Source organism: Balaenoptera borealis (assembly GCF_965194805.1).
Source record: "Balaenoptera borealis genome assembly, chromosome: 4".
NCBI lineage: Eukaryota > Metazoa > Chordata > Mammalia > Artiodactyla > Balaenopteridae > Balaenoptera > Balaenoptera borealis.
Genome location: NC_138861.1, coordinates 75,075,739 through 75,088,677, shown reverse-complemented (window position 1 = coordinate 75,088,677; position 12,939 = coordinate 75,075,739). Strand labels below are relative to the sequence as shown.

At 38.5% G+C, this 12,939-nt stretch overlaps 1 protein-coding gene across 11 annotated transcripts in view; it reads right to left on the bottom strand.

Moving 5' to 3' along the window:
* Positions 1 to 12,546, bottom strand: part of LOC309627933 (uncharacterized protein) — a 146,117-nt gene extending 133,571 nt beyond the window's left edge. For 6 of the 11 annotated variants that reach the window (XR_014244034.1, XM_082390329.1, XM_082390332.1 and 3 more), the window contains exons 1-3: positions 12,352 to 12,546; positions 8,204 to 8,252; positions 5,105 to 5,179 (exon numbers count right to left, since the gene is read on the bottom strand). Coding sequence is in view for 5 of the 11 variants with exons in the window: in XM_082390329.1 (XP_082246455.1) it covers positions 5,105 to 5,179; positions 8,204 to 8,252; positions 12,352 to 12,473 (246 nt within the window). In the remaining 6 variants the exon portion in view is untranslated. Of the gene's footprint in view, positions 1 to 5,104; positions 5,180 to 8,039; positions 8,152 to 8,203; positions 8,253 to 11,627; positions 11,887 to 12,351 lie in introns of those variants that run through there. The other 5 variants (XR_014244035.1, XR_014244038.1, XR_014244036.1 and 2 more) reach the window with 3 other exon arrangements.
* Positions 12,547 to 12,939: the final 393 nt, after the last annotated feature.

Below are 12,939 nucleotides of genomic sequence, written 5' to 3'. Positions count from 1 at the left end.
TCACACCTACTAGCACAGCAGTAATAATAATAGTAGTAGTAGTAGTAGAAAATAACAAGTATTGATAAGGATGTGAAGAAATTGGAACCCTTGGGGGTTGTTGGTGTGAATGCAATTGGTGCAGCTACTGTGGAAAACAGTATGGCAATTACTCAAAAAGCTACAGAATTATCATACGACCCAGCAATTCTACTCTTAGGTAACCCCTTCCTTGACACCTAATTCCTGGCAACCACTAATTGTTTTCTTTCCCTACAGTTTTACCATCCACAATATCATATAAATAGAATCATACAATGCATTACTTTTTGTGTCTGGCTTAGCAAAATGCATGTAAGATCATCCGTGTCTTGTATGAATCAACAGTTTGTTCCTTTTTATTGTTCAGTTGTATTTCATTGTATGGCTGTATCAGTTTGTTTATCCATTCACCTCTTGAAGGACATTTATAAGGATGATCCTTAAATTTCCCTTTTCATTACTAAATAATTAAAATTCCATTTAATTCCTAAATGAGTATAGTTTTGTGTTAATATTTTATTTTAATTTTTTGAAATTTGGTGTTTATGATGTACAGACTTAATTTACTATTTATAAAAACACTTGACTAACTAAAAGGCCTCATTTTCTGACCTGCTAGGTAAGTTTTCTGCAAAGGCGATTTGATTAAAAATTTTGAAATTTTAGGGTGCTTAAAATCTTAAGTATCAACTTCTACATGTTATGACCATATCTTTTAAATTTTTAATGACATTTTAACCATTTTTAAGTGTGCATTTCAATGGCATTAATTACATTCACGCTGTTGTGCAACCATCACCACTGTTGCCAAATCTTTTCCATCACCCCATAGAGAAACTCTGTAACTATTAAGTAATGACTCTCCATAACCACCTCACCCCAGCCCCTAGCAAGCACTGTTGTACTCTCTGCTTCTGAGTTTGACTACTCTAGATACCTCATGTCAGTGGAATCATATAGTATTTGTCATTCTGTGACTGGCTTATTTCACTTAACATAATGTCCTCAAGCTCATCCATACGGTTATGTGTATCAGAACTGTCATTCCTTTTGAAGGCTAAATAACTTTCCATTAGACAGATATACTACAACTTATTTATCCACTCATTTGTCGATGGACATTTAGATTATTTCCACGTCTTGGCTATTGTAAATAATGCTGCAATGAACCTAGGAATGTTGATACCTCTTCGAGGTCTTGATTTTAATTCTTTTGGAAAAATATCAGAAGTGAGACTGTTTGATCATAGAGTAGTTCTATTTTTAATTTTTTGAGGAACCTCCATACTGTTTTCTACAGTGGTTACACCGTTTTACATTCCCACCAACAGTATACAAGGATTCTAATTTTTCCACATCCTTGCCAACACTTGTTGTCTTTTGAATTTTTGATAATAGCCATCCTAACAGGTGTGAGGTGATATCTTATTGTGGTTTAATTTGCATTTTCCTGACCTTAAGCATCTTTTCATTTGCCTGTTGGGTTTTTGTATGTCTTCTTTGGGGAAATGTCTATTTAGTTCCTTTGCCCATTTTTTAATCTGATTATTTGTTTTTTTGCTATTGCGCTGTTGCATTTCTTACATATTTTGGATATTAAGCCCTTATCAGATAAATGGTTTGCAAATATTATCTCTCATTCCATTGGCTGCCTTTTTATTTTGTTGATTATTTCCTTTCCTTTGATGTGCAGAAGCCTTTTAGTTTGATGTAGTCCCACTTGTCTATTTTTTTTTTTTTTTTTTTGGCCGCACTGCACCACATGTGGCTCTTAGTTCCCCAACCAGGGATAACCCGTGTCCCCTGCAATGGAAGTGCGGAGTCTTAACCACTGGGCTGCCGGGGAATTTCCAAGTCCCACTTGTCTATTTTTGCTTTTGTTGCCTGAGCTTTTGTCATATCAATGAAATAATTGCTAAGATCACTGTCACAATGGATGTCCCCTTCACAATAGCATCAAAAAGAAAATATTTAGGAATAAAGTTAACTAGGGAGGTAAAAGATCTGTACACTAAAAACTATAAAACATTGATGAAAGGAATTAAAGAAGATACAAACAAATGGAAAGACATCTCACGTTCATGGATTGGAAGACTTAATATTGTTTAAATGTCCATACTACGCAAAGCAATCTACAGATTCAATCAATCCCTATCAAATTCCAACAGCTTTTTTTTCAGAAATAGAAAAAACATTCTAAAATTCATATGGAACCACAAAGGACAGCGAATTGCCAAAACGATCTTGAGAAAGAAGAACAAAGCTGGAAATATCACACTTCTTGATTTCAAAATATATTACAAAGTTACAGTAATTAAAACAGTATGGTACTGGCATAAAGACAGATATAGATCAATTGAACAAAATAGAGAGCCCAGAAATGAATCCACACATGTATGGTCAACTGATCTTCAACAAGGGTGTCAAGAATGCACAATGGGGAAAGGACAGTCTCTCCAACAAATGGTACTGTACAATAGATAATGACAGTCAGGTTTGTATCTGTGGGAGAAAGACGTTTCAAACAAGCAAAGGAGGAATGCTAGAATAAATCCTACGGTAACAGGCTGAAGTTGAAGACATCCATTTGAACTAATGTTTATTTTAATATATATACAGATGGATATATACAGAAATGAATATAGATAAATGGGTTAATATACTACCAACACTTGCCAGCTCTATGCACTGAGAGGGCCTAGAAGTAATGACTCTCCAGTTGTAACAAGAACACCTAGTGGACAGGTTTTGGTTTCTAAATACCATTCTCCAATAAAAGGAACTATACTTCTTAAAGAATGGCTGGTTCTTGGGCCAGGGCATAGAAAATACAAGATAAGCCTGGAGAATCTTACAGTGCCAGAAAGTAAGTTGGTGAAAATAATTATTATTATAAAGGAAATAAAAATAAAATAAATAAAAGACATGGGTCTGTCAAATGGACACATGAGCCAACCCTTAAGAGGTCCTGATACCCAGAGCTGGAATAATTTAAGCAATATAATAAACAATGATAATAAAGAATTATAACCCAAAGAATAGAATAAATATCCATATGGCAATAAATATCTATGAGACCATACTGATATAAATATACAAGCGAATGAATGAATGAATAAATGAAAAGAGGCAATTCTTCCTTTCAGAAGAATTATTAATGCAAACAGAATGAGGAAAACCGAGCATCACCACTAGAGTACCAAAGTAATAATTGCTGCAGGGAAGATCCACTGATGAATGCTAAAATTAGTGACAGAAACAGGGTATCCACATTGCCTCCAAGTATCTCCCATAAAGTATTTATTAATAACTGTGGAGGTTTAACATATGTCTACAATTTCTTAAATATTCCTCCCTCCAGAAGATGTACCTTAATTCCCCTGGACTGGGCTGGACTTAGTAACTCACTTCCAAAGGACAGACTATGGAAAGGGGAAATGGTAACTTTCCATGGAGAATCCTGGCAGATACCACCTTAGCCAACTGATCAAGGATAACATCGCCAGTAATAAGACATTAATGTCATGCACCCAAAATCTATAACTTCAGTCTGATCATGAGAAAAAAACCCAAACTGAAGGACATTCTAGAAAACATCTAACCAGTACACCTCAAAACTGTCAATGTAATGAAAGACAAGGAAAAAAATGAGGAACTTTCACAGATTGAAGGAGAGTAAGGAGACATGAAAACTAAAAGCACTGTGGTCTCCTGACTTGAATCCTGGAACAGAAAAAAAGACAGTGGAAGCACTGGGGAAATCTAAATAGTCTGTAGTTTAATTTACAGTATTTGTTGAACCAATCTTAGTCTCTTAGTTTTGGTCATTGTTCCATGGCTACATGAGATGTTAACATCTGGGGAGACTGGGTAGAGAGTATACCAGAATTATCTGTACTATCTCTGCAATTCTTCTGTAAGCCTAAAATTATCAACATAAAAAGTTTAAAAATTTTTTAGCTTCAGCTAAACACAGTAATTTGAAATAAATGGGTCTCAATCCCAGGTAACTGAAGCCCAAAATAAAAGCAAATCAGCTGTATCCAGTTATTACTATTCACCCATACAATCTGAATGTCCAAGTTTTCCAAACTAAAATCTCTCATAGTATGCCTATGACTCATAAAGAGTGAGTAAATATCTATTTTTACACCTTTAGGAACACAATTCTGTATTTAAATTAGATTCTATAAGAAAGATAAATTGAACTTAATCATGTTTGTTTATACTACTTTTTCCAAATTGTAAATTCACTGCTAAGTCGAGGACTGTCTGTAACCAGATAAGAATTTCAGCTCGTTATTACAAGAACTTACATGGCTATGATACCAGTGTTGGAATCTCCTGGACTAAAATGGTATAGGTGGATTCAAGACAATGTCATAGCACAGAAAACAGTGACTTTTAGAAACGTCTGATGCCAAAGATGATGAATACCTGTAATATAGCACTTTATTTTTTAGGATACTCTGAAATGCTTTATATCTTAAAATGTTTAAAATCAATATCTCTTTTTACTTTAGAGCTGGTTTACAAAACAGCCTTTAGAGGCTAAAAAACAACAAATGTAAATCCAATTTACCTAAGTATATTAAAATTTTAATAGAAGTAGAGAAGGTCCACCTAATATCTTAGGAACAGAAATTCATAGCTACATAATGGATTGCTGTGAAGTCTGTTCAAAGATTAGTAAATTAAAATTACAGAAAACATTTTAATAGGCTTAAATAAATTTATTTATATTCAAAATCAATGATTTATCTTAAACACATACCTCAAACATAACACACAGTAGGAACTCAATGATCAGTATTTCTTTAATTCATATATGATATAAATGAAAGATTGCTTCACTAGACCAAAAGAAAATATAAATATTACAACCATCTTTATTTAATCCCATTTTGTTTTCTAAAACCCTAAACTTAAGGCAAGGATTAGGACAGTAGAAGTGTAAGAAAAATAATTTGGCATGATGTTTTCATAGTGTTAACCTGTATTCGCTTAAAATTATAGAAGAAAAGCACTATTAATAACATTGGAATAATCATTATTAGAAAACAAACTTTTTAAATTTCTTTACCTCTCTGAGATTTTCTTGGCTTCTTTGCTTAGGCTGAACGAACAACAATGTTTTCAGCTTTCCAAATTCTTTGCTCTGTAAAACAAAGTGTATTTACATTGAATGCATCTCACTTGTCCCCAAGGATACAACTTCTAAAAATTTGGAAAGCATTTATAGCCTGGGTAACATAGAGTGTTATATTTATGTAATAGTGACTTCTAACTTTGCACGTAAACTTTGTTGAAATAACTTTAAGAAACAGAATTACTTAAAACAACTAAAGCACCAAGCATGGAATTCACTGGTCATGTTATATAGATAGACAAGTTTGATTCTAACAGGACCATTATAGCAGATTGAGAGTTGTTTGCCTGACGAAGTGATATTTCTTGTTATAAGTCATCCCATGAATGTAACTTACTCTCATGTCAGCTCAGCTGATCATATGAGATCATAATCACATTCACCAAACAGACTCCATGAACCTATACAAAAGTATCAAGAGTAACTGTTTCCTTTTTATCTAGGGAATTCAGTTTCAAAACAGTGTTACTGACTGAGGGCTACACTCTGAGGTGAAATACAACTCAGTTTAGTTAAGTTTATTTATCCCAATACAGCGTCTTTCCTTAACTTTTTATTCCAGATCTTAGGCATCAACATGAAAAAGCATGACCTCCAGCCAAATCCTGATATCAATTTACTCTTCATATCCCATAGCCAATGATGAGAAACTGAATATAGATCTAAGATACTCCTAGATGTATTCTGATAGCTTGTTTGTTCTTATTAATAGTAAAAATAACAATTTATTGAGCATTTATTATGTATCAGGCACTGTTTCAAGTACTTTACATCCATTAACTCAAAAAGCAGTTTATATTTTTTGACTTCCTATATAAGGAAGAAACTCTCTGGCTGTTTAACATGCCTGTCAATGACACAGGGAATATGCTGACTTAATTCTTCTGGTTTGTAGTAGCTATTTTTAAAAAGGAATGAATGGGGCTTCCCTGGTGGCGCAGTGGTTGAGAATCTGCCTGCCAATGCAGGGGACACGGGTTCGAGCCCTGGTCTGGGAAGATCCCACATGCCACGGAGCAAGTAGGCCCGTGAGTCAATTACTGAGCCTGCGCGTCTGGAGCCTGTGCTCCGCAACAAGAGAAGCCGCGATAGTGAGAGGCCCGCGCACCGCGATGAAGAGTGGCCCCCGCTTGCCGCAACTGGAGAAAACCCTCGCACAGAAACGAAGACCCAACACAGCCATGAATGAATGAATGAATGAATGAATAAATAAATAAATAAATAAATAAATAAATAAGGAATGAATGACAGCACTACCACAGTCTACCCAAGCAATATAGCAGAGAAGATGCAACACATAATCCTTAAATCAAGGAACTGTGCTTCACTACATCTCCTGCCTACGCTGGAAACTATACAGCACAGTGTAACGCACTCATATCATGGCTGGCACTGTTCTAATGGGATCTAGTAATATTATTCATCTGTGCTCATGAAAAGTGAATTTTTACCCATAATCTACTCATACAAATGCCAGCAACCAGAAGAAATTACTGATAGGATTAACATATAATAATTTAATTGTGCCAAATTAAAAAAAGAAAACAGAGGCAAGTGAGTTGTTTCATTTGATGTCAATACATTCCCCAAATATATATAAGAATTTAACTCTATTAAGCATAGTAAACTGTAATTTGGGGAATTAACTTTTACTCTGTGATAGAATACATATAAGTTCAAATTACTTTTAATACTGAATATATTAAAATTTAAAACTGGCCTACAAAACACGTATCATTATGAAAAGAGCTAATACATTCACATGCATATAAAGAATGGAGGGAAATACACCAGAATGTCATAATTGATGATCTGTCACCCTGGGTATAGAATTTTTAGTCATTTTTATTTTCTTCTTCATCTTTCTAAAACCCAAATTTCCTACACTTAACCTGTATTACTTTTATTTCAAATTTTATTTTAAAAAATAGCTCAATTTTTTTCTGATTATGAAAATAATATATTTACATTTAAAACTGAAAATCTATTGAAATCCTACCAACCATAGTTATATTTTGACGCATTCTAGAGCTCTGTGTCTCTGTTTCTGTGTGTGTATATGAATATATATTCACATATATACATATCTGCACACTAAAGAAACATACATAATTTTATAAACATAAAATTATACTATTCTGTTTTTTGGCTTGATTTTTTTTTTCTTCAGTGATATACTATTTACTCCTTTCCACATGTACACAGTTACTTTTAATAGCTGCATTGTACTCCATTATGTAATTTATCAATTACCCCTTAGAACCCAGTTTAGACATCACTTAAGCAGCTTTCACTTCCTCCCAAGTCTGGGTTCAGCTCCCCTCAGATGCATTTCAACCACAATCTATACTGTCAACACTGCATCAATGAATGTCTAGTTGACTGTCTTCTTTCCTAAACCATAAGGGACCGTCTATGTCTGATTAAATGTTGTAGCCCCATACCTACTACAGTGCCTAGTAAATAGCTGTTGAAATATAAGTTGTTTCCTTTTTTTAAATAAAAATACAATAATAGAATCAACATTCCTGTACACACAAATTTGTGCACTTGTCCAATTATTCCCACAGCATAAATTTCTAAAACTGGAGTTGCAGAGACAGAGGTATGCACGTTTTGAATTGTAATAAATATTGCCAAATTGCCCTCCAAAATCCTTGTAGATATTTACATTCCCACCATCAATGGATAAAAGTGTCCGTTTCTTTGTATCTTTTAAATACTGAGTATTGTCACCCTTTTTTAAACCTTCAGAGTGATATTATCATTCGTCGCTTTTACAATTAGAAAAAAAAATTAAGACATTACAGGTTTTGCTATTCTTAAAACTAGATAGCTATTAATTAGGATGCAGTTAAAAAATACTAACCAAGTTATATTTAGGATAATTGCTCATGCTGAATAAAAGTTCATTAGCTGAATGGTTCTTTATGTTCAAGTAAAACAGTGCCCATCCTGCTGCTCAACTCTTTTCAAGGTACCTGAAGGAGAGACGATATAAATATACAGAAAATGTATATGATAAGTACTTACTTGATAGAGAAAACGTGCAGGAAAACCAGCTAACGTGGAGATGAACTGACTGGAGTAGAACATACACAGTTTAACGTGCAAGTTAGGATGTGGGGAAAAACTCTTAAGGTATGGACTCAAAAAACAAGATGAAATTGGGAACTTACTGTGGAGGTGTATATGTTGCTCTGACAAATGAAGCTGAAAGATGCTGTCTTGCTGTTCTAGAACTGCATTTCCAAAAGCTTATTGTCACCGTCCACAAGAATGTCTACCAGTACCCCAGACTCAGCGTGTCCAAAAGAAAACTCATATACTTCCTCTCTTCCCCGCAGAACACTTAGTTAATTTTGGATCTAGGCCATGATGTTATATCTAGACTTGTAATGTGCAATACGTAAATATGGCTCATACAAACTGAGATGTGCTGTAAGTACTCACTGGACTTCAAAGACTTAGTATAAAACAGGATGTAAAATATCTCATTATAATTTTTATATAGATGACTTGTTGAAATGATCGTATTTTGGAAATACTGAGTTGCAAATATATTATTAAAAAATAATTTCACCTGTTTGTTCCCTCCCCTTTTTTAAAAAATGTGGCCACTGGAAATTTAAAATTACATGTGTGGCTCACATTATATTATATTTCTATTGGACAGCAATGACCTACACCATTGAGATCTAGACCACTGAGATCAAGGGCTAGATTATGAAGCTAACCATCCGTTGTTGTGCTCTAAGAATTTCAGAAAGGAGCAAAGAAGTGAGAGGAGGAAGGAGCTAGCTGTGAACTGGGTTTGGCTGGTTTTGACTTTGTGGAGTCGAAGAAGGGGATTACCAGGCATGGGAGAAAGGACCATAAAGCAAAGATGAGAAAACTCGGTTTTAAATGCCAGATTTTCTAGAACTATGGCCCTCACTGTGTTATCTCTCTGCTGCTTCTGCCAGAGCCTTCAGCAGTGCCTCAGAACACTCTAATCATGTCTGAGCTGGACTATGAGGTAGCAAGCTTGAGCCAAAGGGTTAAAATGGGAAAGTATGTCTCCTATATCCAGGAGCTGCCAATAAGAGAACCAAGAGGACAACGAACTGGAAGGGCAGAAATCAGCTGTCCAACTACCCCCCCCCTCCCATGTCCCACAACCCAGGAGATTCCTTTTCCAGTGTCAGCCTGGGAGTTCTCAGTCTGGGTGGAGAGTTTTGTTTGTATGTTTTTATTTTGGTTGTGCATTTCAAAGATGGTATCACTCCCTCACAGAGCCTCCTTTAACCTGTAACAAAACCCCAGGCTGTCCCAATCCCAAAGTTTGCCTGAACCTCACCAGAATTTGCCACATGCTACGGAATCTGTGCCTTGGATGCCAAAGTTGTCATCAGCGTCCAGCTTTGTATCCATCTCCTTTCCAATAAGCAGATGGCAGCCTGGCCCCAGTTACTTCAACTTCACTCATGTTCTTACCCCGTGGAAATCCCTGCGTGCCTTGTGCTCAGGCATGCCCAACTACTGAACAACTGAAGCTCAGGACCTTTTTCAACCTTATGTTACTAAAACAAAAAGCAGCGGTTGCCTGGAGCCAGAAAGGGGCTGAAGAAACTTTGGGGAGTGATGCATATTTTCACTACTTTGATTGTGGTGATGGTTTATCGGTATACACATATATTATCAAAATATGCACCTCCATAAAGCTGTTATCAATTATACCTCCATAAAGGCTATCAATTATACCTCCATAAAGCTGTTAAAAACAGTATTAACATGTTTCCTTCTCATAATCAGTTTCATCAATCAAGAAATTAATGAATAAATACTTATCTATCACCTACTCTGGCTATCTCCATCCCTGGTAGAAATAGCGTTTTCTTGGCCAAACGGCATCTAAAAGAAGCCATTCTATTATTTCCTTTACGCAAATAAAGTAGTATTTTAGCAGCATAGCTTCCTTAATGTATTTCATTGTGTTAACCAGAGGAAAAACTCATCTGATACATGTTCGAAACTAGTGAGTTGTCTTTCCACAGAATTATCTCTAGGGAATTAAAAATAAAACTCTGAAAACTTCACAACCCAGTACAGGCATACCTCATTTTATTGTGCATCGCAGACACTGCATTTTGTTTTGCTTTTATAAATTGAAGGTTTGTGGCAACCCTGCATTGAGCAAGTCTATCAGCAAAAAGATCACGACTCACTGAAGGCTCAGATGATGGTTAGCATTTTTTAGCAATAAAGTACTTTTAAATTAAGGTATGTACATTTTTTAGATATAACGTTATTGCACACTTAATAGACAACAGTATAGTGTAAACATAACTCTTACATGCACTGGGAAACAAAAAAAAATTCATGTGAATCACTTCATTGTGATATTCGATTTATTGTGGTGGTCTGGAACCGAACCTTAAGTATACCTGTAGAGCACAGTAGCTGTCTTAGGTTGGGTTTCACAGAAGCCTGAGATGGGGATTCTTGTACTAGTGATTTGAGGTTCTCAGGTGAAAACTATAAGGAAATGGGGCGTGCAAGACAGGGAAAGGGAAGAAGCAAAGCAAAGATGTGGGTGCCGCTGTAGTCCACCCCAGCCTGATCCCACAAGCAGCTGTGGGGCAGGAATGACACTGCCAACCGGTTCCCCCTGGAGCAGGAAGGAGCCCTCCTAGCAATCATCCTTTAGCTACAGACCACACCTGAAAGCCCTGCGGTGTAACCACCTGAGCATGTCCTGGAAAGGCAGCTTCCATCAGCGAGGGCAATTCTTGAGAGAAGGTACAACTGTGAGCTGTTGGCAGCCTATACTCATAGCAGCTGGAGAATGAGGGCACCTACCACCCTGAAAAACACAGTGTTTCCGTTTCCTCGTCTGTAAAATGGGACTAACGACATCAGCTACTTCATATGCTTAGAATCACACATAGCACGTGCTCAATAAATATGTTATTGCTGCTGTTGTGTCTTCAGAGATGCCCACACTGGGCGTCTCACTGCCCAGGTGTAATCCAAACGCCCTACACAGCTGCACACCCAGGAGAAATTTTTGCCCCATCATTACTTAATTAAGGGCAATCTAAAGATTTCATATTTAGGTGACTGCCTAGATAAACATATCCATTTTATCTGACATTTTCCCCAAGTTCAAAATCAAGCAAGGATAACCTTTTCTGTTTCTCTTTAAAGAGTGGGAATGGTGCTATCTCAATATCAGCTGCTTTTTTAAAATATTTATTTATTCATTTATTTTTGGCTGCATTGGGTCTTCATTTCTGGGCGCATGCGGGCTTTCTCTAGTTGTGGTGAGCAGGGGCTACTCTTCTTTGGGGTGCGTGGCTTCTCATTGCGGTGGCTTCTCTTGTTGCGGAGCACGGGCTCTAGGCACGCGGGCTTCAGTAGTTGTGGCACATGGGCTCTAGAGCGCAGGCTCAGTAGTTGTGGCACGTGGGCTCTAGAGCGCAGGCTCAGTAGTTGTGGCACGTGGGCTCTAGAGCGCAGGCTCAGTAGTTGTGGCACGTGGGCTCTAGAGCGCAGGCTCAGTAGTTGTGGCGCACGGGCTTAGTTGCTCCGCGGCACGTGGGATCTTCCCAGACCAGGGCTCCAACCCGTGTCCCCTGCATTGGCAGGCGGATTCTTAACCACTGTGCCACCAGGGAAGTCCCACATCAGCTGCTTTTTACTTCTGTGGGAGATCCTCAATAAATGGTCTTCATCTAGAGTGTGATAGGAAAAACAAAACCAAAAACAAAACCCCTCTCTCACCTATGCTGCGTGACCCCAATCATGAAACCAGTCTTCCTCAAGCAGCAGAGTTCCCACAGGTACACCCCATACTTGGAGCATAACTTAAAGTCCCAGGGGCTAATTCTCTGGTTCCTGCATTCTCCAGAAGCAAATACATAGAAAATTTAGACTCTTCCTCTGGTTCTCTCTCCTAGTTTTGGAAACCAAATTGACATCTCTTACAGCTGACTAAAGAAAGTGGGATGGGTCAGTGGCGACTAGACTCGGTTCCCAGGAGAGGGAAGGAATGCCAGCGAATTCGAGGAGGGGGCGGGCCTCGCTGAGGTGGCTGGTTCGCCTCGGCTTGGCGGCTTTTGGGAATGAGCACACCAAGGGAAGCCCTCGCGGGAGAGGCGGCCCTGGCCGCTGCGGGCAGGCCCCTGGGCGGCTGTTACCTTTTCTTGCACTGGGTCAACCCGCAGACGTGCGCCAGGATCATGGCTGCCCGCCGGAGCCTTCCCCTAGCCCCCGCCGGGCGCGGTCGGGAGGAGTCGGCGGGGCTCGGAAGCCCGGCCATTGGCCACGAGAGAGCCTTCGGCCTCGCCTTCCCCTGGACGCCGTGGGCTCCGCTCCCTACAGGGAGGCGGCGAGGGGCGAGGGGCGGGGTCCGGGGAGGCCACGCAAACCTTCCGCTGCGGCCGGAACGGAAATGGGTGCGTGGAGGTGGGGAAAAGTGAACTTTTATTTTTATATTGAAACTAATGAGGCTAAGCTGTGGAAGTAAATGTAACATATGCATGCGTTCTTAGAATAATACATGACTTTAAAATTAATTTAGCTAAGGGGAGGGAGACCCTCGGGGTAGCGATCTGCAGGGAGCCGCCCTCGGGGGCTAGGTTGAGAAACGCTGTCATCTACCCGGATGGCTCTTTCTGTAAACGAGTTCTTGCCTCTCGATGCGCGCCCTGAGCCCGGATCCAGGAGACGCCCTGTCCCGCGCTGGGCGTGGAGCTTCCCCGCGGCAAGCCCCTCTGCGAAGAGGA